At 46.1% G+C, this 26,117-nt stretch overlaps 1 protein-coding gene and 1 pseudogene across 2 annotated transcripts; one reads left to right on the plus strand and one right to left on the minus strand.

The window, feature by feature from the left end:
* Window positions 1-56: 56 nt before the first annotated feature.
* mob1bb (MOB kinase activator 1Bb) lies at window positions 57-14,718 on the minus strand. The gene is made up of 6 exons (XM_083642391.1): window positions 14,442-14,718; window positions 12,723-12,889; window positions 8,372-8,465; window positions 7,140-7,273; window positions 3,205-3,368; window positions 57-3,082 (listed from the first exon to the last, which is right to left on the minus strand). The coding sequence occupies exons 1-6, from the start codon at window positions 14,453-14,455 to the stop codon at window positions 3,005-3,007; spliced, it is 651 nt and encodes a 216-aa protein (XP_083498517.1). The 5' UTR covers window positions 14,456-14,718; the 3' UTR covers window positions 57-3,004.
* Window positions 14,719-16,490: 1,772 nt separating this feature from the next.
* Window positions 16,491-17,438, plus strand: LOC310780542 (beta-1,3-galactosyltransferase 2 pseudogene; annotated as a pseudogene). The gene has a single exon. The product of its transcript is annotated as a beta-1,3-galactosyltransferase 2 pseudogene (transcript).
* The last annotated feature ends 8,679 nt before the right edge of the window (window positions 17,439-26,117 follow it).

A 26,117-nucleotide genomic window follows, 5' to 3' on the forward strand; every position in this document is an offset into this window, starting at 1 on the left:
AAACACAGTGACTTGCAACAAAGCATTCAAAGAGTCAAAGACCAACTTTATTCGCCTTGTAAACAGCATTTCAATTCAGTAGCATTGAAAACCCTTAATCAAGCCATTATGTACAAACATTTCATCAGTTATTACAGTCAAGGGGAAAAAGTGTAGGCAATAGGCTATGCTATGGTCATTTCATAAGGATGAGATGCTTTAAGTAGGACTACCTATGTTCCTCTATTACATTTTCAGATATCTGATCAGCAATAACATTCATAATAATCATCTAAGGACGTGGAGAATGGTGCAAATGGATGACAAAAAGAAAATGTTAACATCCAAATAGGGAGGGCAAGTGGCCTCTAAAAAGACTTGATAATGATGCATTCAAAAGCTACCACTCCATGCTTGCCGAAGATTATCTTTAAGACAGGTCTAACCTCAGTATTTACAAATTTGCACTTTGCATGTCTGGATTAGGCCTAGACCTTCCTGAAAATTCCAGGTAGTAAGATATATAAAATTCCATGTCAATATTTGTGTGTCTTACTGGACAAAATTCAAAACCGAAGAAAAATCAGTTATATTACTATCACACATCCCAATTGAAACACTATAAGGAGGGGGGGGGGTTGGATGGGTAAAGTATGAAAGAGGCAGCTGGTAACCCTTGAAGCGCCGTGTCAATTATTGCATAGTAGACTACACTTTGGCTACGTTCACACAGCAAACCCTAGTGCTTGATTCTGATTTGTTGCTCACATCTGATTTTTTGTGCGGCTGTTCACACAGACTTTTTAAAAGTGGCCCATATCAGACTCCAGTGTGAACAGGTCACGGCCCTGAAGTGACCGGCATACGCAGAAGAACAACAATAACATCACACGCAGCACACTGCTGTTCTACGTAAACCCAGAAGAAGACAGCAGTAAACATGGTGGTAGCTGACAATGTTGTTTCATCTGTTGTTTATGGTTTAATTTACATTTATTTATTGTGCAGTGGAAGCCAACGAATACGGGAGCAGATAGCGAGGAAGAGGAGAAAGAGAGCCAACATTTTAATAATGGCTTTCTGTGGAGCATAGCTGCTACTTCTTGCTAATACTTATAAGGTCTAAAACCTCACTGTCCCTCCACTGATTAGCTCCCTCGCAGCTGTCCTCCATGTTTGTAATCACAATCTACCTGCTTGGTCTTCCCTCCTCCCGCCAAGTGCAGAATAGTGATGAATGTCTCTCTGGAATGACGTAAAAGTCACATTGAAGTCAAATATGGGCCAGATGTCTGTTCACACCGGAGTCACATTCCAAAACATCAGATTCGAATCTGATGTTTTTCCACATTTGAAAGTAGCCCAGGTCGTCTTTAAAAAAGTCACTTTCAATGTGACTTGTACTGTTCACACAGTCATGAAAAAGACTGACCTGAGTCACTTTGGGGGGAAAAGATTAGATTCAAGCACTAAGGATGGCTGTGTGAACGTAGCTTTTGAGATGGGGAAAAAGTACATGCATCTGCTGTCTGACGCACAGCAACACACCACTCAGACCATACAAAAGCATCAGAAATCTCACTTGTATATATGCCATTATGGCCTATTTCAAGATGTGGTTACACAACTCAGTAACATTCATTTGGGGGGGGGGGGGGGGATATGAGGGAGGAAACAAACTATGATCAACGACGTAGTATAGCTTCTAACCAAGCAGAGTCTATGTAGAAATCAACATTCAAGCAAGAGAGGTCAGGCAAAGTGTTGTTCAAAGTGCTTCATGGCTAGTTCCATAACAAGGGATGCAGCACAATCCAATTAAATACATTAGTACTTCAACAGTGGAGGTTGTGACTTTGAACACAACTCCATGGATCATTATATACAGCTTTCAAGGTTCCGTTTGCCTTGAAGACTTTCTTGACAGATAAAATGTCTCCCTACTTCAAGACTGGATCAACTGGATCAAGAAAAGAAAACAAAAAGGGGGGGGGGGGGACAACAACCCCCACCCCCACCCTACTATCCATGAACATGTCACTAGAAATAGTGTTTGTAGTCCTTGCTACCCTAAGTTAGACTCCTAGCGGGAAGCTAGCCTCACTTCTATGTCTCTCAACACATTCATTGATCATATAACCTGTCCTGCACAGAGCACCTGGCAAGAGAGATTTGTGGAACAAAAAGAAGGGGAAGCTAGATGAGCAGTATACTTTAAACATGTCAGTTTGAACCAACTGACAAGTAGAACAGTGGTTTAGCTAAACATGAATTTAGAGCCATTCAAACTGGAAGGTGAGATCGGGGGGGGGGGGGTTGTGTCACGAAGCTGAGTCTCACTGTTCATATAGAGAGTGATTATGAGCCATGCCAGGCACTTGGGTATCTTTTGGATATTTTGACAGTCGTGGGCAATTGCCAATTTGAATAGTAAACAAAGTGGGATCCGGCTCTTTCTAATTACGTCGATAATTGGATAAGGTCGTTAGTGACTGGTTGTTGAAGTGGCTTAAAAGGTTCCCCTAAATTCTTTCTATAACACCGTTACCAACAGAACCTCCCTGCATTACAGCAACTGTGCTCACGCGCTACTCCCACCCGTGGTCCAGCTAGAAATCGAAATCAAACAGGCATGGAAATGCCCGCCTGTGTAGTAGTGTTGTTATAAATCTGTGTGAAAGAAAAGCTGTGCAGAGTCAATAATGGACACAGGACTACACAAGCCCCAAATCAAAGCCATAACTGAATACTGATAACATGAGCTGTGGGGATTTGTCAAAAGAAAAAAAACAACAACATTTTCTCCAACATGTTCAACCGTGGTTTGTTCAATTAAGTACAGTATGTAATCCCTGATAGCCTTAGTCCTGGTGCCTTAACCTATCAAGCCCCTTCCTTGTTCCTGGCCTTATTAAAAACATTTCCCCAAATGGAAATATAGTATATTACTGCATACATACAGCCAGGGTGGGGTGGGTATCTGTGCAAAACTAGGAGACCATAGAAAGAAGGACGACATTGATGTTTATCTATCCTTTGTCGTCAGTTTCTCAATCAGCTCCTGCAGTGGCACCAGCTCTTTCCTGTCAATGAGGTTGAACTCCTGAAAAGGACAAGTGAAACGGAACATTATCATCCGACAAGTGAAATATATTTATTTATTATATATTTATATATATATATATATATATATATATATAGATATTTGTGAGAATCTCTCTTTACCTGAACGAAGAAGATGAAGTGTTTGAACGACGTGTTGAGGTGGGCCTCCTCTTGCAGCTGCATGACAGAGTCAAAGTGCTGGTGGTAGATGTGGGCGTAGACCCTGAACAGGCGCTTCAGAATGGTCTTCGCCACAGACATAAAGTTTCGCTTGAAGGGGACGCCTTGGGCACAAAAGAAAGGCAGCGAGAGAAGCCGTTACTCAGATCCTATAGCCAAATAAGATCTAGAGTGCATTGACTAATTCATTTGATCATTTGAAGATAATGTTTCTGTATGCATGTCCCCTTGTAGGCAATCTGGGAACCCAGAGTCTATTTCGGCACGTAAATAGACTCTGGGACAGCAGTACCTTTTGTTGAGGCTTCCTGTACAGCGCGAATCTTCCGCCCGGGACTTCCGCCTCCGCTCTGTGCCGCTCTGTTGTTGTACCGGCGAATATAAGAGTTCCGGTCCCCGAACGCTTGTGTATAGGAATTTTTGACGTTTAGCCTTCAAAATAAAAGCGACGCAATGTTTTTAAAAGGCACCGCTGCGCGTAAGTGGAAGTCCTGGGCGGAAGATCTGCTCTGTACAGGAAGCCTCAAAAGAAGGTACGGCTGTCCCGGAGTCTATTTACGTGGCGAAATAGACTCTGGGTTCCCAGATTGCCTTGTATGCTGCTGAACTCAAGTCAGAGGACACGCTGAGCTTGACGAAGTTGGCAAGAGAGGCTAGCTCTGACGCTCGAGCTAGGACTCATTTGAGGTAGTGCTGGAAAGAGGCGTATTTTACCACTACATGGAATTAGAGAGATGCATCTATTATGGGCAATAATGCAATTATGAAATCGATACCCTCATCTGCCAATGCAACACACCACCTTCAGTTACTGGCTCACTGTAAAGCACAATTTATGCTTTGTCTCTCGACACTTTTGAAACAAGTCGCTCAACAGATATGACGTCTTTAGCGACAGAAAAAAAGTGTCTCTCAACACTTTTCTTTGGGGTCGCCTACATGGAGGATTTTGTTACGTCGCGGACATAGTCATTGGTTCTTACTTTGCTGTGGTTATACCACTGTGTTCCAGCAGAGGAGCTGCACCTCATTTATATCACTCTTATTATTCTAGGTTGTGCATTCCTTTCTATTGTATTGTACTTACAGGTTTGTGCAATAACTAGGGCTCGTGCTGTCCTGTGCAATATACCTAGGTGCCACTTATGATGAAAAGGTGCAATGCCCTTCTTATATTTCCTTGTTGAAATTGTCTTTTCTTATCTTGGCTCTGTTGAGTGTTGAAATAACTGCTTCTTCTGTGTAATATGTCTGGGGCTGTTTGTTGTCCACTTGTGTTTTGTTTGTAATCTATGCCTGTCTTTTATTTTATTGCGACTGTGGCTGTGTGCGGCACTTCTGCCTAAGTCAAATTTCCCCTTGGGGACAATAAAGTTGATCTTATCTTATCTTATATTTTGTCGCACACTGTGATTGGATAGAGTGAGAGTTCCGTCAGTGGAGCGGTGTCTTGACAGCCAGCCTGCCTGGGCGAGCAACCTCCTCCACCGGGGGGAAAACAGAGAGGGACATGGGGGAGGAGGAGTGGAGGTCTGGAGCAGCCTCCTCCACTGGGGGGAAAACAGAGAGGGACATGGGGGAGGAGGAGTGGAGGTCTGGAGCAGCCTCCTCCACCGGGGGGAAAACAGAGAGGGACATGGGGGAGGAGGAGTGGAGGTCTGGAGCAGCCTCCTCCACTGGGGGGAAAACAGAGAGGGACATGGGGGAGGAGGAGTGGAGGTCTGGAGCAGCCTCCTCCACCGGGGGGAAAACAGAGAGGGACATGGGGGAGGAGGAGTGGAGGTCTGGAGCAGCCTCCTCCACCGGGGGGAAAACAGAGAGGGACATGGGGGAGGAGGAGTGGAGGTCTGGAGCAGCCTCCTCCACTGGGGGGAAAACAGAGAGGGACATGGGGGAGGAGGAGTGGAGGTCTGGAGCAGCCTCCTCCACTGGGGGGAAAACAGAGAGGGACATGGGGGAGGAGGAGTGGAGGTCTGGAGCAGCCTCCTCCACCGGGGGGAAAACAGAGAGGGACATGGGGGAGGAGGAGTGGAGGTCTGGAGCAGCCTCCTCCACCGGGGGGAAAACAGAGAGGGACATGGGGGAGGAGGAGTGGAGGTCTGGAGCAGCCTCCTCCACCGGGGGGAAAACAGAGAGGGACATGGGGGAGGAGGAGTGGAGGTCTGGAGCAGCCTCCTCCACTGGGGAGAAAACAGAGAGGGACATGGGGGAGGAGGAGTGGAGGTCTGGAGCAGCCTCCTCCACCGGGGGGAAAACAGAGAGGGACATGGGGGAGGAGGAGTAGAGGTCTGGAGGAGCGGAGAGATTCTTTGAAAACAGAGCGAGCGAGCCGTCGTCTGTCAAAACAGACGCGGGGAGATGAAGAGACGAGGGTCCGTGGCAAGATGTCTTTATCGTGATTTGAACTCAAGAGGAAGGCGAAAATATAATATAACAGCCGTTAAACAAGAGAGGAGAGACGCTACTGGTGGGAGGAGGAGGGGGGCGGGGCCCTGTTACCGTGGAGACAACCGAAACCCGTCGCTGAAGGATAAATAAAGAAAAAGTTGTGCGACTCTGTTGAGAGACACTTATCAAAAGGTGTCGAGCGCCCCTACCATAAATTAAGCTTAAGGTGTACCAAGTGATGCTTCAGACACATTCCTTTGTACTGACTGTCATCTGTCGACAGCGCTCCACCCCAGGCAGCACAAGCCTCAGCTAGCCAGGAGGTCGACTTGTTGCTGCGTTTGCAAAATCTACCTCTCGCTTTTGTTGGCCCGATCGACCATCTTAGCCAGCAAGATGAGCCAACGACTGAAGATATGTTAGTAACTGTGGAGATATCACTGAAATAGAGGTCGACCAATTGACCGGTTTGATTGATTAATCAGCGCCGATATGTTTGATAAACAATCGGTTATTGGTAGATGTGAACGCCAATGGGATGGTGACAGCCAGGGCGCACACACACCAGTCCATCTTGGAGAAAAAGGTCATCAGCCTGGCTCATAGAGCTCTGACCGACCCTTCAGCCTGGCTCATAGAGCTCTGACCGACCCTTCTCACATTTTATTTTCTGAATATGAGTTGTTACCTTCTGGCAGAACAGAAGATTCAGAGCCAGCAGATACAGGAGCAACCGCTACAAGCTCTCCTTCCTCCCTACCTCGATTACACTTAACAAACAGCCTGCCCTTCCCCCAGGTTGTAGTAACCCATAGTTTGTAGGTGAAGGCACTTTAAGTAGGAACGGTAATCTTAGCCCCATGTTGGTTTTTATATTCTTTTACCTACGGGTATGTATGATTGAAACAAATTGTGCAATAGGGCTGTGCAATTTCATGTCTCAGTTGGCATCTCCCCACTGTGTCTTAGTGCAATGCTGTGTCTGTCCTGTTTGTGTTTACTTGTGTTTTTGTAATGCCGGATGTGGCTATGCGCACTTTTGCCCAAGACAAATTTCCCTTCTGGGACAATAAAGTTGATCTCATCTCATCACCATGCCATGTGGTGGTATGGCTCATTTGAACATCTCAAAAACAAGACAGCATGTTAATGCAAAAAGCAGCATATCATCTGTGCCTCAATTTCTATGAAATCTCCAACTTGCATGTAACACAGAGTAATACTTTATTTTGTCCATCAAAACAATGTGCTACAAAGTCTCTGTATCTGGTAGCTGTTATTGATGTGAGCGACAGCCCTCTGATGCGTTTCAAGTACAAGATCATTGGCACACCCCTAGGCAGTGGATATTCAGCAGTATGCGTGTGGAAGTTGGGATTCTTCAGAACAGAGTACAAATGGTGACCGTGCAGTACAAGATAAGAAACACACGGGGGGGAAAAAAAGACGGCGTCGACAGAACAGAGACAACAGATATAAAATCATACCAATCTTTGAGGGGAAGAGTGTCTCATCATCAAGCTGGTCTTGCACCCAGGTCATGAGGTAATCGATATACTTGGGGGCGGAGCATTTGATCGGCTTCTTGATGTTGGTGCCATCAGCCCAGTGGTACTCGTACCTACAGGAAAGACGGATCGATAAAGATTATATTTTGCCCCAATTTAGACAGTCTTATTTTTTTTTGTATTTATATTTATTCAAGCACATGTACACACATGACATTGTTTTTTCACCATGCGTCACCCCAGTATGTGATTGCTGTTTCTATTTTACAGATACCAATCAATGGTTCAAAAAGGAAACATTGACATCGAAAGCTAGCAAAGCGATATTTTCTGAAACAAAAACAAATTGCTTATGTATCTGGAGATAATTTGACATGATAGCCACACATACATTCTGGCGCATAAAGGGTTGTGTGTCATGATGCTTGTTTTTTTTTATACACATACCGTACACCCCAAAGCAAAGACTAAACCAAAAAAAAAAAAAAATACTAAAAGAACCCAAGTAAAAGAGGGAAAAAAGAAAAAGTGCATTGGGGGGGAGAAGGACTGAGGGGGGTGGAAGAGAGGATCCTGGGGTGACAATACTTAAAATAAGGCGTACTAGTCTCTATTAGAGGCGCCCTGCAGGTGTTGAATGAGAGGCTGCCATATTAAATCAAACCTATCTGTCTGATCCAACCTGAGATATCTGATCCTTTCCACTTCCAGAGTGTTTACGAGGTCGGCGAGCCACATGTTTACATTGGGAAACTCTTTCCCCTTCCAAAGTCTTAGTATACATTTCTTAGCAGACATAAGACAAAAATTAAGAAAATGTTGATGGGCTAATGAGTGACCGTCCATCATTTCTGAAACGTTAAAAATAATGGTTTGGGGGTCTGGTTTCACTTGGTGTGCAAGTATTTCAGAGATTGTGTTAAAAACATTAGCCCAGTAATTCTCGATCTTGGGGCAAAGTATAAAACTGTGGGCAAGAGAATTTAGACCGTCTTATTGCTTGGATTCCATTTAGTGACCTCCGCATTCTGGCAATCAACAGTTAGCAGTAGCACCATCGAGATAAGTCAATCTATGAAAAGATTTAGATTTTTGATTGGACAGAGAAGCTTCTCACTGGCCGATTTATGTCAGGCTGATGCAGGCAAGAGAACAGCTCTTTTCTCATGATATAAACATGGACCCTTGCATAGCCACATCCACACACTCACTTAGGACCAGCAGACATGACCGGACAGCTTTCTTCAGTGCAAAAGTCTGTGATGGTGCCATAGAGCATATTGATCTGGTTGAAGAAATCCACAGCTGAAAAATGCACAAACAACATAATCAATCTAATGTACGTAAGACCAAATACCATATGTGCCAGCATGAGTAGCTGGAATCAAATGTCCCCACGGTTTGATTTTCACCCTCCCAGTTTCAATCTCCAGTCCAGTCTGTATAGAAAGTAAAGTACACACTCCAGTTATCTGACCAAACTGCATATCAGCCAGAGTGATCGCTGTGTTAGAGTTGGTTCTCTATTTGCTAGTCTCACCGAAAGGAAGAACACATTGTACAGATGTAGCCTACATAGTGAAGAGATGAGGTGTAGTTGCAGTAGGTCTAGTTTAGAGAGAATTCAGCTGCCCTTTCTACTTGTTTAGATTGATTTAGTCTCCCTAAAAATAATTTTGTTCAAAGGTGTCGGGTTTGATATTTCAAAACATGTACGGAAAACAACCACTGTCGATTTTCAATATACCTCCGCATGTACGCTGTACAGTTCATGCTCCTAACCTTGTTCAATTTATCACTGCCTTATGAGAAAATAAGGTAAAGTTATGAATCTTAATATGGAAAGATACACATTCCTGATTGGCATGGCACGTTTTTCAATTCCTTGTTTTCTATGGGAAAAGGGCAAGATTCACAGAGTAAATGTTCAGATGCTTCGTAATCTGACACCAAACCGGCTCACATGGGGAAAGAGTGAAGTTAAATGAACATGGGTCTGTCCGTTCTGCCACACTCACACCGATAAAACGGTCTTATATGTTAACTGTGCAGTGACAGCTGTGGTTTGGTGGCCTTCAATACTTTTATGTACAAGCCAGTTTAACATTTTCCTAGAACCTCGATAGAGAAGTATTATGCAAAGAGCCATAGGCCATGGGAAGTAGTCAGGTGATACAGAGTTCACTGACAGTATTGCGTAGTCAAAATGAGGTGAGCTGCAGTGCTCTTATGGTCAATCTTTTGTACAGGGTTGTAGCAGAAATGACTGCTGCTGAGTGCTGACTATACTCTCATGTCATGTGTCACCAACATTTTTTGATTTTGTCCCAACTTCCCTTTCTGGAAGGGAACACAATGGCTTGTGTAACACTGACTGACTTTTGAGTTTGAGTATAGATGACACATATTTGTTCTCATGCTACAAAAAGGGATTTTCAAAATACGGTACATTCACCAAATGCATACTTTTTTTTTTAATGAAGACTATGCAATATAGTCTAGAGACTGTGTGTAACTGTTAAAGCAGCTACGAGCAAGATTTTCGATTGTTATTAAACAGTATAATTACAATATTGATGCATCACATCTTACCTATAATAGTAGCTGAGACCAAAGCCGTGTGAATCGGAGATTGCTCTCTTAAGTCTGTGTCTGTCTAAACTTGCGTCAACAGGGGCCTCTCTCTCTCTCTCTCTCCTTACCGCCGGACCGGCTAAACCCGGAAGTGAAACCCGGAAGTGAAACGCAGCTGCCTGCATTCCCCCGTTCGCGCTGCCTAGCAACATACCATAAACAAGGAGAACGCCATGCATACTCTCGCGAACATCTCTCGTTATATTCTAACAGGTTTTTTGGAAGTTATTTTGTGGTTATGGCCGAAGTGGCTGCTGCAAACCGTTTAATTTCACTTCCTGATCTGCCCTGGCCACAGAGAGACTAACACTGGCCGATTCACTCGGGGTTCAAGCGAGACTACTCTGCGTTGGTCTCGTCTACTATTAGAGGTAAGATGTGATGCATTGATATTAAATTTAGACTGTTTAATAACAATCGAAAATCTTGCTCGTAGCTGCTTTAAGTGAGAGCATAACATTCAAATAAGAAAGAAAAATCTGATTTAGAAAAGTATTCACCCCCTTGTTTTAGGGTAAGCTACTTTGCCCCTCTGGTAAAAAAAAAAAAAAAAGGAGTTCAAACCTAAATTCAAGCAGCTCAAATCCTACTCAGATCTCCTCTTTTGCTTGTAGTTGAGGTTGTAGTTAAAAATTCGGGAGTCAGGGGACTAAACCCCTAGAGTCAACTCTTTGCAAGAGGAAATAAGGCTTGTACTGACTGGCCATGTGTCTCCATTTCAGAGAAAGCAAACAGGGCCCTCACAGTAAAGACAATGAAGTCTATTTAACATTCACACTTGTTTTTTCCCCAGCATGAATGCACATGGCCCTTAGAGCGAATGCCAACAAGTTGCCCTGATAGTTCACTTCACTAGCCATGGAAAAAAAGCTCTTCAGCTGATTCTCCGTGTGGACTCATTGAGATTTGGGGAGCAGCATTCCTGCAAGGCATACACATGCAGTATAACAAGGCATACACATGCAGTATAACAAGGCATACACATGCAGTATAACAAGGCATACACATGCAGTATAACAAGGCATACACATGCAGTATAACAAGGCATACACATGCAGTATAACAAGGCATACACATGCAGTATAACAAGGCATACACATGCAGTATAACAAGGCATACACATGCAGTATAACAAGGCATACACATGCAGTATAACAAGGCATACACATGCAGTATAACAAGGCATACACATGCAGTATAACAAGGCATACACATGCAGTATAACAAGGCATACACATGCAGTATAACAAGGCATACACATGCAGTATAACAAGGCATACACATGCAGTATAACAAGGCATACACATGCAGTATAACAAGGCATACACATGCAGTATAACAAGGCATACACATGCAGTATAACAAGGCATACACATGCAGTATAACAAGGCATACACATGCAGTATAACAAGGCATACACATGCAGTATAACAAGGCATACACATGCAGTATAACAAGGCATACACATGCAGTATAACAAGGCATACACATGCAGTATAACAAGGCATACACATGCAGTATAACAAGGCATACACATGCAGTATAACAAGGCATACACATGCAGTATAACAAGGCATACACATGCAGTATAACAAGGCATACACATGCAGTATAACAAGGCATACACATGCAGTATAACAAGGCATACACATGCAGTATAACAAGGCATACACATGCAGTATAACAAGGCATACACATGCAGTATAACAAGGCATACACATGCAGTATAACAAGGCATACACATGCAGTATAACAAGGCATACACATGCAGTATAACAAGGCATACACATGCAGTATAACAAGGCATACACATGCAGTATAACAAGGCATACACATGCAGTATAACAAGGCATACACATGCAGTATAACAAGGCATACACATGCAGTATAACAAGGCATACACATGCAGTATAACAAGGCATACACATGCAGTATAACAAGGCATACACATGCAGTATAACAAGGCATACACATGCAGTATAACAAGGCATACACATGCAGTATAACAAGGCATACACATGCAGTATAACAAGGCATACACATGCAGTATAACAAGGCATACACATGCAGTATAACAAGGCATACACATGCAGTATAACAAGGCATACACATGCAGTATAACAAGGCATACACATGCAGTATAACAAGGCATACACATGCAGTATAACAAGGCATACACATGCAGTATAACAAAACTAGCAAGCCACTGATGGATATGGAAATAGAAAGTGTGTAGAAGTACAGTCATGATCCCATGATAGCGGGGATGCACCAATATGAACATTTTGCCCGATAGCGACAACTGATATTAACATTGCTGTTATGGATAATAATAACAATATAATATCTGTTATGGAACCATAACAGATATAATAAAAGTAAGTTCTACCATCATCAAATTTGGTAAAATACTGAAAAACACATGTGAAACACTGTGAAATTGACAAAGTAATGCATTTCTTTATTAAGGAAGAAGTCTGGAGCAACTCAGGCCATTATTTAAGGTGCAGAGTAAAAGGACAATGTTTCATTGTTCTTTTACTCTGCACCTTAAATAAAAGGCATCCTATGGCCCGAGTTGCTCCAGACTTCTTCCTTAATTGTGATTCTGCGTCCCTCCTGTGATGCACCGGACCTGCCTGTCTTTATAGCTGAAGCGCGGTGGGATTCTCTCTTTTTTTAATGCATTTCTTTATTTCTAATTCCAAAACATTCGGAAAAGTCCATAAATCATAAATGTACTGCATTGTTCCCTCTCAATATGAACATGTTGGCTGATACCGACAACCCATATTAACATTGCTGTTATTTTGCTCATCGGACCGATACCGATATGATTGCCGCTATATCATACATCCCTACATGATAATAGCTGTAAATAAACAGAACAAAATGTAATAAGGGGGAAAAGGTATACAAGGTCCTTACTGTTGACTGCAACCCACTCATTCAAGTCTTCCCCCTCAGGCAACATGACAGCCATGCGCAGGTTCCCACTTCCCAGTGTGGCCTCGGCATGTTTCAACAGCTCATACTGGTGAGAACCCTCCGGAATATTCTTCTTGGGCTTGAATGTCTTGGATGAACGATTTCCACTGTGAGTCACATTTTCAAAGAGGAACACAAATGGCGTGGTTAGGAAAGGAGTAGTGAGATATGATGACAAATAATGAGGTCATAGTAGGCGTGGGTGATGGGCTTGGTAACACTATTTGGTTAGTCTGCCTACAGACAGTCTACAGAGTATTTGTAACATTTAATTTTATTCGTTGACAACTTGACATTCAAGTGTTTCACTTTTGTCTGTAGATGTTTAACAGATTCTGTTTGGTTCCCGTTTCACACACCTGACTCTGATCAACTGGAGCTACTAAATTATTCTGGGAATAATATGTAGGTCAGGTATGTTGATGAACTGTCATATACAGTATACTCTATAGAATAGATCATTTGTTAAACGTCTAGAGACAAAAGCAAAACTATCTGTCTGTAGTAGACTCTGTAGGCGGACTATCCAAATAAAGTGGTACCACTTTGAGGCCACTGGAGAGGTACAGCATCCAATCCCTCTCCATGCCCCATCACACTCGTTTTTTAGTGATATAACACGTTTCACATTTAAATAAATCCAGAGTTTTCTTTAATCAGAACCCCCCCCCCCCCCACCCCCACTAAATCACTAAACACTAATTCCATGAAGACATTAAATTATAGTTATTTACTTATGAAGGGCAAGAAAGATACAAGCTGTAGCATTTACATAGCATCCATTGCCACATAGCAATGGATTATTGAATAAATATAGAACCAAACACTTTGGGCTTGGTGTCAATGACAAAGTGTTTTCAATCCACTCAGCATTAGACCATTTGGAGTTTGGACCTGGATGTGATCAAACATGTCTCTGGACCCTCGTGTCTGGTGGTGGATGAAGATGAGGAGATGCTCTGATGGCCTATGTACAAAGATGTCATGGGTTTGACTAACTACATTTCAAATACTAAACATGATGTCGCCCTTGGATTGCTTGGATCAAAGTGAACGTGGTGACCATTAAGGATTTGTATTATTATTATAACTGATGCTCATCCCACACTGACTAGACTGTGTTGTTGGATTGTAACACAGGTCCCCTTCTTATCACCAAATCATCCACACCAGAGGGTGCATTCATTCAGCCATTCTGTTTCGCCCTCCTATCATTTATTCAGACACATGCTTGATATGTAACACTATGTAGGGGGGAAAGCGTTACTTTTGGTATAATATTGAGCTCGAGACAGATTCATCTTACGTTAGCCTGTGTCAACAAAAGTGTTCACACCAGCAAATAGCCAGGCCAGACTGTGGACCTCATCTTAAAATTACGTTAGCCTAATAGCATCACTCGGTGGTGGTGGCAGAACACAATACAATATTTTGTTTTAGTTATCGTTAGTATGCTATCAATACTATTTGTTAATGCTGGTACAATCTATGGAAAATCTATGCGAATCACGAGCATTCGAGGAAATTCCAGGAAGTAGTCTTAGCCCATAGTAAGCTATCGTTAGCTGTTAGCTAGCTGTGTGTACATTGGTGGAAATTGCCTGTGGAAAAAGCTGCCATCAGGAGAAACAAGTATTAATCACAGCGATGTTAACTCACAAAAGAAAGCTCATGTTTCTTCGGACAGCTGAAAATAACTCCCTTGGCAAATAACAAGCAAAGTGGAGCCAGAGCAGCCGGATGGTTTGTCAAACTCTTCCCCGTCCTCGTTGGTCTCGGACTTTCTAAAGCGGTCCTTGTGCGTGGGGAAAAAAATAACCGAAAAGTCTATTATCATAAAAACACAAGGTCGATAAAACCCATGAATTGAGGACGAGTTGCTCCAGTATCTCTGCTGCTCTGTACTCAGAAGCACAGGGACTGAACTGGAGTGGAGTGCTTTACTTCTTCATCCGAGTTGTGAGGCAGACTCGACACACATCCACCGGCCGTTTGCTGCCATCCACTGGAAAATAATGGGCACAACCAGTTGCCAGATCTCGCCAGAGAAATGACCTGGTTGCTTGTTTCTCTCGCGAGAAATGACATTCTAATAATAATAATAATTATAGCTGCTGCGCAGCAATGGGTCGTGGCCGGGCAAGTCTCAAGTCTTCTAGCTATAGTCCAAGTCACGTCTCAAGTCTTTAGTCACAAGTCCAAGTCAAGTCTCAAGTCTCTTATGGATGAGCTTTCTATCATCTGCTGCATGCAATCCAGTCTGCTTAGAACACTGCAGTTCATGACAGGGCTGGGGCAGAAGGCAGAGCTGATGTTATGGAGAGGAAGGCTGAGCGATTTATATATGACATCATCAGTGATGTCACAAAACTGATGACATCACTGATGACATCATCAGTGATCAGTGGAGATTCAAGCTTTATTTAGCAAGAATTTGCATTAAAGTACCATTTACAGTAAAACATTTTGATGCACTGTGGGCTCAATTTTTGATCTATCAAAAATCTGTTTGATACTTTTGTGGAGGACAGTCTACCGATGCAGATGCTGGAGATTGGTGTCGTTTGAAGAAAAAATGTGGGAGGAGTAGGGTTTAATTAGTTTTACAGTTTTTGCAGTTTTGCGGTCTTTAGACTTCATAATTGGCCATAGGTTGCAGCGTACAAAAGTTTCTCCTCATTTGGGCACACATTTTGGTGAAAGTGGCAAAGCCATAGCCCATATGCCTGATTTGTTATGAATTTTCAAAGTTTGAAACTTTAGACGGTCGCTGCAGCGCCACCATCAGGACTATAGGCGCCAAATTCACGTCAACTTAGTTTGGCGTATTTTCAAAGTTTGAAACTTTAGACGGTCGCTGTAGTGCCACCGTTAGGACTATTGGCCCCAAATTTGTGTCAAAGACGTTTGGCATGGGACTGGACCTTTGTGCAAAGTTTGGTTAGTTTTCATGCATGGGAAGTCGAACTTCCCGGGAGAATAATAATAATACAGGCAAATACAATAAGTGGCCCGGCCACTAATAATGTCCCAACGCCTATGACATCATCAGTCATCTCGGCACTATTGGCATGCGCAGCACACAATTGCACAACTTTGCTACACTCGAACAATTGTGACATCATCACTGTTGTACCACTGATTGTATATGTAGAAAATGGTCCATAATGGCCCACCATCAGGCCTGCTCTTGGGGCAATTGACGCCCACGAACCAAGGCGCCAACGACGTAATGATGATGACACCGCTGTGACATCATCGATGATGATGTCAGAGTTCACCTCGTGAGGTCATCGGTGATGTCAGAGTTTCCCCTGTGAGGTCATCAGCGAAGTCAGACGGTCTAGGCTGACTGTGATGGCAGACGTGACTTTATGAGGTCATCGATGATGTCATACCTCCCCGGACGTTGTGACATCACTAACGATGTCATACCTCGAATGTGGGGGGGTATAAAAGGTGTTGTTCTGCTATGACATGTATTGGTCCTGTTCCCCTTTCTGCAATCTGTATGCCACTCTGTATACTGCTTCTGCCTGATATTCCAAATAAATTCGCCTGAAAGACATCTCTGTGGTTCTAACCGATCACTGCCCGTGAGCCCTTACCTAAGATCCAGCAAACTTCACACTTCACCCAAGGCAAGCACATAAACTTCCCTACAGTATTTGAAGCGAGCAGCAGCCCCCTGCGACCCCGACCTGCACCATGCAGTGGAGACGCCGGCACTGCTGTCCCATCAAGATGACCTGGAGAGTCAAGCGTGATCTGGCAGGCCTCCTCTCTCTGGCCCTGCTCTTCACCCTCTTCAGTTACCTAGGTGTGGGAGGGAGGCTCAGCGCCCAGCCCTACCACTACATCCTGAATGAGCCCTTCAAGTGCAGGGACAGTACGCCCTTCCTCCTCCTCCTCATCACTGCCGAACCAGGCCAGGCCGGCGCCCGCGACGCCATTCGCCAGACGTGGGGGAACGAGAGCATGGGGCTGGGCTTCGTTCGTCTCTTTTTGCTCGGCGCGGGAAAGGGCTTGGACACCTTCCTCCAGCGCAGCATAGAGGAGGAGAGCCGCGTCCACCACGACATCATCCAACAGGACTACCAGGACACGTACCACAACCTGACTATCAAAACCCTGATGGGCATGAACTGGGTGGCGACCCACTGTCCGCACGCCTGCTACGTGATGAAGACGGACAGCGACATGTTCGTCAACACAGAGTATCTCATCCAGAAGCTGCTGAAGCCCGAGCTGCCGCCCAGGCAGAGGTACTTCACGGGCCACGTGGTGAGGGGCCACACACCATTCCGCAACAAGGACAGCAAATGGTACATGCCGCCCGAACTGTACCCCTCCAAGCCCTACCCAGCCTTCTGCTCGGGCACGGGGTACGTGTTCTCCGGGGACATGGCGGAGCTGATCTACCAGGCGTCGCTCAGCATACCCAGGCTGCACCTGGAGGACGTGTACGTGGGGATCTACCTGGCCAAGCTGCACATTGACCCGGCGCCGCCTCCCAAGGGGTTCTTCAACCACGAGCGGGTGCCGTACTCCAGCTGCACGTACAGCCACCTGATAACGTCCCACCGCTTCCAGCCCAACGAAATCATCAAGTATTGGAACCACTTGCAGAGCAACAAGCACAACGCTTGTAACTAGGGATGTCACCGTGTACACGACTACATGTTGTAAGGGGCTGATGGGCATGGTGATTGAGGGCTGCTATGTCCCCGCCCGTTGGCTCCATCATGTGGTCTCAGGAGGATGGTGTACCTGACTAAACTCACCCAGCTGTCCCCAAACTACCTGATTGGGCCCAGATGTTCCCCATCCACCTGATTAGGCCCAGAGGAGACTAAGTGCAGAGGGACACACTCATTGAGAGAGGAGAAGCAGAGCAAAGAGGCTCAGAGAGAGAGAGCTGAGCAAGGACAACCAGACCTGACTCCTAAGCTTGTGAGTTTACAATCCGGTAAGCCGGATAGGGGCCCGGATAGGGCTAAAGCCGAGTTCCAGTCGGAACCAGTTTATGTTTACCTTTTGAGGTTGCACAAAAGGTAGGTTGCAGCGTACAAAAGTTTCTCCTCATTTAGGCGCACATTTCGGTGAAAGTGCCAAAGCCATAGCCCATATGCCTGATTTGTTATGAATTTTCAAAGTTTGAAACTTTAGACGGTCGCTGTAGCGCCACCATCAGGACTAATGGCGCCAAATTCACGTCAACTTAGTTTGGCATGGGACTGGACCTTTGTGCAAAGTTTGGTTTATATTCATGCATGGGAAGTCTGACTTCCTGGGAGAAGAAAAATAATAATAATACAGGCAAATACAAGCAGTGGCCCTGCCGCTTCGCTTTGAGCCTTGAGCCTTGACATTACATTACATTACGTCATTTGGCAGACGCTTTTATCCAAAGCGACTTACAATAACACATTTTTTGTCTGCAATAGAACAATCAACTATGGAGCACAGTCTATGACAACTACAGCTTCTGAAGGAACAGTGGTACAAGTTTAGGTTAGTGGTACAAGGTTGGTTAGGTTTTTTTTTTTTTTTTTTTATATAAGGAAAGAGAGAGACGAAGTTAGATCAAGAAGGGCCCAGATGGAGCCTGAAAAGGTGTGTCTTTAGTCTTTTCCGAAAGATCGGCAGTGATTCAGCAGTCCTGACCGAAGGTGGAAGCTCGTTCCACCATTGAGGTGCCAGGGACGAGAAGAGTCGAGATCGGGATGAGCGACTTTTGAGCCCCCGTAGCGAAGGAGGGGCGAGGCGACCTGCACTGGTGGAGGAGCGAAGGGAGCGGTGAGAGGTTTGGAACCTGACCATGGATTGCAGGTACCGGGGAGCTGTCTGGTGTACTGCCCTGTAGGCCAGTACCAGTGTCTTGAATTTGATGCGGGCCGAGATGGGAAGCCAGTGGAGCTCCTGGAAGAGGGGAGTGACGTGAGAGAATTTGGGTTGGTTGAATATCAGACGGGCTGCAGCGTTCTGAATGAGCTGAAGCGGTCGGATGTCGGTGGCAGGTAGGCCGGCCAGAAGCACGTTGCAGTAGTCCAGGCGGGAGGAGACAAGAGACTGGACCAGGAGTTGAGTCGCTTCTCTTGTGAGAAAGGGACGGATTTTGCGGATGTTGTAGAGAGAGAACCTACAGGAGCGCGCTGTAGCAGCTATGTTGGCAGAGCAAGACAGCTGGTTGTCAAGGATCACCCCGAGGTTCTTGGCTGTTTGGGAGGGGAGTACAGTGGTGTTGTCAATGGAGATGGAGAGATCTGCAAGAGGGCAGTCTTTTCCTGGGAGGAAGAGTAGCTCGGTCTTACCAAGGTTGAGCTTGAGGTGGTGGGCAGACATCCAGTCGCCAATGTCTTTGAGGCATGCAGAGATGCGAGCCTCGATTTGAGTGTCAGAGGGGGGGAAAGAAAGGAAAAGCTGGGTGTCATCAGCATAGCAGTGATAAGAAAAGCCATGAGAAGAGATCACATAGGCAAGAGATCTGACATAGAGAAGGAAAAGTAAGGGGCCCAGGACTGAGCCCTGGGGGACACCGGTGGTAAGAGGACAGGATCTGGAGAGGGACCCTCTCCATGAGACCTGGTATGAGCGGTTAGAGAGGTAAGAAGCAAACCAGGAGAGTGCAGAGCCTGAAATGCCGAGGTCAGACAGAGTGGAAAGAAGGATTTGGTGGTTGACTGTATCGAAGGCAGCAGACAGGTCAAGGAGGACAAGAACAGAAGAGAGGGATGAGGCCTTAGCAGTGTGAAGGGCCTCTGTGACAGCAAGAAGAGCTGTCTCAGTGGAGTGAGAGGCCTTGAAACCGGACTGCAGAGGGTCCAGGAGGTCATTTTGGGAGAGATAGAGAGAAAGTTGTTCGGACGCTGCTCGTTCGAGGGTTTTGGAAAGGAATGAGAGAAGAGAGACAGGTCTGTAGTTGTGAATAGCAGTAGGGTCAAGGGAGGGTTTCTTAAGCAGAGGCTTGACTCTTGCAGTCTTTAGAGCAGGGGGGACAAGACCAGAGGACAGAGAGGAGTTAATGAAGGTAGTGAGGAAGGGAGATATGTTAGGTGAGATGGTTTGGAGGAGAGAGGAAGGGATAGGATCGAGGGGGCAGTAAGTGGCTCGGTTTGAGCTGATGAGTTTAAGCACTTCATCAGGAGAGAGAGGAGAGAAGGAAGCAAATCCAGGGGCAGGGGGCTGAGGAGCAGGATTGGAGTCGGGAGTGTTAGTGAGGGTGGCTGGAGGATGGAAGGAGGAGCTGATGTCGTCCACCTTTTTTGTAAAGAAGGTTACAAAATCATCAGCAGAGAGGGAGGATGGAGGGGGAGGGGAGGGAGGGTTGAGGAGCGTGGAGAAGGTGGCGAACAGTTTACTGGGATTGGATGCAGAGGACTGGATTTCAGAGATGAAGAAGGAGGTTTTTGCTTTAGAGACAGCATCAGTGAAGTTTGAGTGGATAAGGTGGTAGGAAGAGAGATCTTCAGGGAGATGTGATTTTCTCCATTTTCTCTCAGCTGACCGAAGCTCAGTTCGATAAGTTCGCAGAGATTCAGTCAGCCAAGGAGAAGGGGGAGAAGATCGGGCAGGCTTAGTGGTGAGTGGGCAAAGAGAATCAAGAGCAGAGGAGAGAGAGGAGAGAAGAGTAGTGGAAGCCTCGTCAGTGGACAGGAGAGCAAATTGCTCGGCAGGGGGAAGTAGGGAGAGGATGGTAGAAGAGAGGGAGTTGGGAGAGAGAGTTTTTAGGTTGCGTCGGGTGGTGGTAGAGTGGGGGGGAGATGGGTGGGAGGAGGGGAGGGGGATGGGAAGGGAGAAGGTGATAAAGTGGTGGTCGGATACAAGAAGAGGGGTCACAGTGAGATTAGAGGTGGAGCAGGATCTCGTGAAGACCAGGTCAAGCACATTCCCTGCTTTGTGAGTAGGAGGAGATTGAGAGAGGTAAAGGTCAAAGGATGAGAAGAAGTTAAGGAAAGACGGAGATTGTAAGGTTACTGGCTGGATGTTGAAGTCTCCCAGAAGGATGAGTGGAGTACCATCCTCAGGAAAGACGGAGAGGAGGGTGTCCAGCTCGTCCAGAAAGTGACCAAGCGGACCAGGCGGGCGGTAGATTACCACAATGTTGAGCTTGATGGGTAGGGATACGGCAACTGCATGGGACTCAAAAGATGAGATAGACAGATGAGAGAGAGAGGTGACAGTGTAGGTCCATTTGGGAGAGATGAGGATACCAGTGCCACCTCCACGGCCAGAGGCTCTAGGGGTGTGCGAGAAGGAATATGCAGCAGAGAGCGCAGCAGGTGTAGCTGTGTTTTCAGGAATGATCCAGGTCTCTGTGAGAGCTAGAAAGTGGAGGGTTTGAGATAGAGCATGAGCCGAGATGGTCTCAGTTTTCTTAACAGCCGACTGACAGTTCCAGAGACCTCCGGCAATAGTAAAAGGACTGTTTGCGCGCTTAGGGTGGGAGAGATTACCAGGGTTACTACACCTGAAGCAGCCGTGTCTACGGCGTCTGTGGGCTGAGGTTACAACAGGGATGGGAAGAAAACACATAGTTAGGTAGAATAAGAGAGGTAGCAAAAAAGCCTTGAGCCTTGAGCTTTGAAATCAGCTCAGAAGTGTCAAGTGTCAATACAAGAAGGAAGGTTGGCCATAATGACAATGAATCAGCACTTCCTGCCGCCCTTCAAAATAAAACAATTTAGAAGGTACAGGTACTGAATGCTGCTATAGCGCCCCCTAAAGGCGAAATGACACAATATTTATCCTATAGGCTCAGAGTACATCCTTCCACACCTGGACCAAGGTTGGTTAGGATCGCACGTTGTGTTCTAGAGTTATGGTGATTCTTGTGAAATTGGCCCCACCCACAGAAGTTTGGAAGTCGATTATATCGCAACGGTGTGCTTTTTTCAAATACCACGAAACAGTGTTGTGCAGGACACTCATCACATGATGTGTGCTTTGGTTTGGTGAAGACTGGACAAAATTTCAAGGGGGAATCTCAAAAAAACTGTTTTGGACCAAATTCAAAATGGCGGAAAATCTAGTCAGACGGAAATGGGCGTGGCCTAGATGAGTAGATGCGGAAGGACCCAAGGAATCCAGGGAAAAAAGAAGTTTGATGATAGACCATACGGTTCAGAAGTTATGGACCAGAATGTAAAGAGGGCTGTTATAGCTCCACCATCTGCTCAATTTGTGTAATTCTTTCGTGTAGAATAAAAGGCCCCTCTGTGCACCTCCCTACCAAGTTTCGTAGCTGTAGCTGTTATGGTTTCTGAATTACAGCTAATTTACTGCAAGATTTTTCGAAACCCCATGCAAGTCAATGGGGAAAAAAAATATTATGACATCACAATTGCTCGAGTGACATCAGTGATGGCATCACAATTGCTTGACTGACTGATGACATCACAAATACAACCTAATTGCCAAAGGTAATTAAGGTAATTAGGCTATACACGGGGCCAGAATTCAACGTTTTGATGCACTGTGGGCTCAATTTTTGACCGATCGAAAATCTGGTTTGATACTTTTGTGTAGAACAGTCTAACGATGCAGATACTGAAGTTTGGTGTCGTTTGAAGAAAAAATGTGGGAGGAGTAGGGTTTAATTCGTTTTTGCAGTTTTTGCAGTTTTGCGGTCTTTAGACTTCATAATTGGCCATAGTTTGCATTGTACAAAAGCTTCCCCTCATTTAGGCGCACATTTCGGTGAAAGTTGCAAAGCCGTAGCACGTACGCCTGATTTTTTATGAATTTTTTAAGTTTTAAACTTTAGACGGTCGCTGTAGTGCCACCGTTAGGACTATTGCCCCCAAATTTGTGTCAAAGACGTTTGGCATGGGACTGGACCTTTGTGCAAAGTTTGGTTAGTTTTCATCCATGGGAGGTCGAACTTCCCGGGAGGATGAGTCAAGTCTCAAGTCTCTTATGCATGAGCTTTCTATCATCTGCTGCATGCAATCCAGTCTGCTTAGAACACTGCAGTTCATGACAGGGCTGGGGCATAAGGCAGAGCTGCTGTTATGGAGAGGAAGGCTGAGCGATTTATAGATGACATCATCAGTGATGTCACAAAACTGATGACATCACTGATGACATCATCAGTGATCAGTGGAGATTCAAGCTTTATTTAGCAAGAATTTGCATTAGCTGTTTAAAGTACCATTTACAGTAAAACATTTTGATGCACTGTGGGCTCAATTTTTGATCTATCAAATATCTGTTTGATAGTTTTGTGGAGGACAGTCTAACGATGCAGATGCTGGAGTTTGGTGTCGTTTGAAGAAAAACTGTGGGAGGAGTAGGGTTTAATTAGTTTTACAGTTTTTGCAGTTTTGCGGTCTTTAGACTTCATAATTGGCCATAGGTTGCAGCGTACAAAAGTTTCTCCTCATTTGGGCACACATTTCGGTGAAAGTGCCAAAGCCATAGCCCATATGCCTGATATGTTATGAATTTTCAAAGTTTGAAACTTTAGACGGTCGCTGTAGCGCCACCATCAGGACTATAGGCGCCAAATTCACATCAACTTACTTTAGCATGGGACTGGACCTTTGTGCAAAGTTTGGTTTATATTCATGCATGGGAAGTCTGACTTCCTGGGAGAAGAAAAATAATAATAATACAGGCAAATACAAGCAGTGGCCCTGCCGCTTCGCTGGCCCGGCCACTAATAATAATACAGGCAAATACAAGAAGTGGCCCTGCCGCTTCGCTGGCCCGGCCACTAAAAATAGGCTAACATTACATAGCTGTGTATGATGGCACCACACTATTTATGTGGTCATTGCCATGTCATATTAATAAACTTTATGGTTGTATGTTTATCTGTGTGGTCAATGGTGGTCTAGGACCTAGATATAGGTCTATACTATACTACAGTATAGGCCTATGTATTACAATAGGCCCTTTTTGAAGGGCATAATATATGTAAAGCACCCTTGGTAATGCTGTGATTGGCAAAATGTCTTATTTGCTTATCATGAAGCTGTATGCAGGTTAGTTCAGTGATTATCAAAGTGGGGTCCAGGGACCCCCAGGGGTCCTTGAGGGGGTTCCAAGGGGTCTCCAACAAAAAGGGTAATCATTTATTTTCACTAGAATTCCAACCATAAGTAACACAATGACAGAATTTACATATTATGACTATTTTGGTCATGGGTTTGTGTGTGAAATGTGCTATACAAATAAACTTGCCTTGCCTTATAATAAAACATCTATAAGTGGGCCCGGTGCACTCTTTGGGCTTAAGAAGACCTTCAGACCGTCAGTCTCTCTCCCTCCTACCGATGCATCCTTTTGTTCTGTTCAGCAGTGGCGTAGCCGTAGGGTAGTCATGACGGACCCCAGTGCAAGCAATGTTGACCGGTCCTAGTACACGCTCGTTACAACGTTACAAAGTACACACATGCAAGCAATACATACTGTAGCGACCCAGGGTTTTGACATGTAATGGGGTGTCTCGGTGTGTAGCTAGGAACTGAGGTGTGGGGTTGTTCCTGGGGGGAACGGTGTGTAAGTGGCACTTCCTGTCTCGTGGTGTTGTCAGTCAAAGCTATGTGATGAACGTGAGTAGACGTGGGTTAGCGAGGAGCGTAGCCGTGTGTGGCTAAGAGCTGGAAGCTAGGAGTGTGAAGCCCCGAATAAAAGCCCTGTACCAACTACAAGTCTCCGGTTCCTGGACGAATACCTGATTCGTTACATTGGTGTCAGCAAGTAAAGCGGTATCGCCTCTGCGTCGGCCGAGAGGGGAGAGAGTGAGGAGGAACGACGGAGAAATTTGGAATCGACGGCTGAGGGCTCGAGCGACCTAGCGGTAGCAGGCTAGCTGCGTATACTAGCTGCTACGAGCACCACGTGTGATGGTGCGCAGCGGAGAATGGCCGCCGGTGAATGGGAGGAAAGAGGTGCTGATGACGGTGATCAGCTCGGTGCTTGCGGGTATGGAAGCCCGTTTGTTGAAAGAAGTCAGACGGCTGTTGGAAGCTACGCCTGCCTGGGCAGTAGAGCTGATGCAAATGCTGCGAGAGGTGACGCAGTGTAGAGAACGGCCGGAGGATCCGCAACAGAGACTGTGTTGGACTTGTGGGAAACCTGGGCATCTAGCGAGGTGGTGTCGCAGCGGTCCCGGGGGACAGACCAGGTACGCGGAGCAACGGCACTGGGGACGGCCGGGTGTCTGTCATGCGGTGCGTTTGGACACCTAGCCAGGGAGTGTCGAGAGGCTGTCGGAGACCGGAGGACAGCGGGAGAAGAGAGACGTGCAGGCGGTGGGCAGGTGAGACTCTGTTGGACGTGCCGTTCACCTGAGCACTTAGCCAGAGAGTGCACTGAGACTTTGGGGAACGGAGGAGACACACAGCCGGGGGAGCAGCGGAGCAGTGCAGAGCCGGTTATTCAGGTCAGGAGAGTGTGGACTGTGTGTCCAGATGGACGGGTGTTGATAACGCCGGAGGAGCCTAGCTGCTCTGCATACCAGCCGGTAGAGGGAGACATCATCATCAGCGACGAGACCATCAGGAGAGCGGGGATCGTGTTGAACAGCCAGAGGGAAGAGAGAGACATCATCTGCAACGCTGTTACAGTCGGGAGAGCGACGCTCGTGTCTCCAGGTGAGCGAGAGGGGTTAATGCCGGATGAGCCGGCCCAGCATAGCTGCTCTGTGCCCCCCACGGTTGTGGTGCGGGAGGCCGAGGTGGAGATCGATGCTGGTTGTGTCCCCCCTGCTGTCCTGAACACGCCGCCCCCTGGGGGAGCGGGACGGGAGGACGAGCGAGTACAAGAGGTGGAGGAAGACGAGGAGTACTGTTTAGCTGTGGAACCGACAGACGACGAGAGGGCCATCTGGGAGGTCGACGGGCATGAGTGGAGACGCAGGCAGGCGGAGGACGCGGATATCGGTCCGGTGCTCGCGTGGGTAGCGGCCGGACGCCGGCCCCCTGTGGAGGAGATGCACGTGTGTTCTGGTGCCACGAAGGGACTGTGGAACATGTTTTCGGACCTGCATCTGGATGAAGATGGGCTGTTGGAGAGGAGAGGAAGGCACAGGATCAGGGGGTTCCAGACGGTTATTCCCAGCTGCCTGCGGAAATTGGTGTTGCAGTGGGCGCACAGGGGCCGCAGCGGTAAGGATCATGACGGGCCTGAGAAGATGCTCTGTGAGGTTCGTAAACTTTTCTACTGGGGCAAACACAAGGAGGACGTGCGGAGCTACTGCAGTGCGTGCGATGGCTGTGGAGCACAGGGGGGGGGGACCGAAGGCAGTCACCCTGCGAAGGACTAACCCCACTGGGGGTTGAGAGGGACTAGAGTGCTTCAGGTGGGACAGAAGCTTTGAAAGGGGGA

The sequence above is a fragment of the Poromitra crassiceps genome (assembly GCF_964638095.1).
Source record: "Poromitra crassiceps genome assembly, chromosome: 8".
Classification (NCBI taxonomy): Eukaryota; Metazoa; Chordata; class Actinopteri; order Beryciformes; family Melamphaidae; genus Poromitra; species Poromitra crassiceps.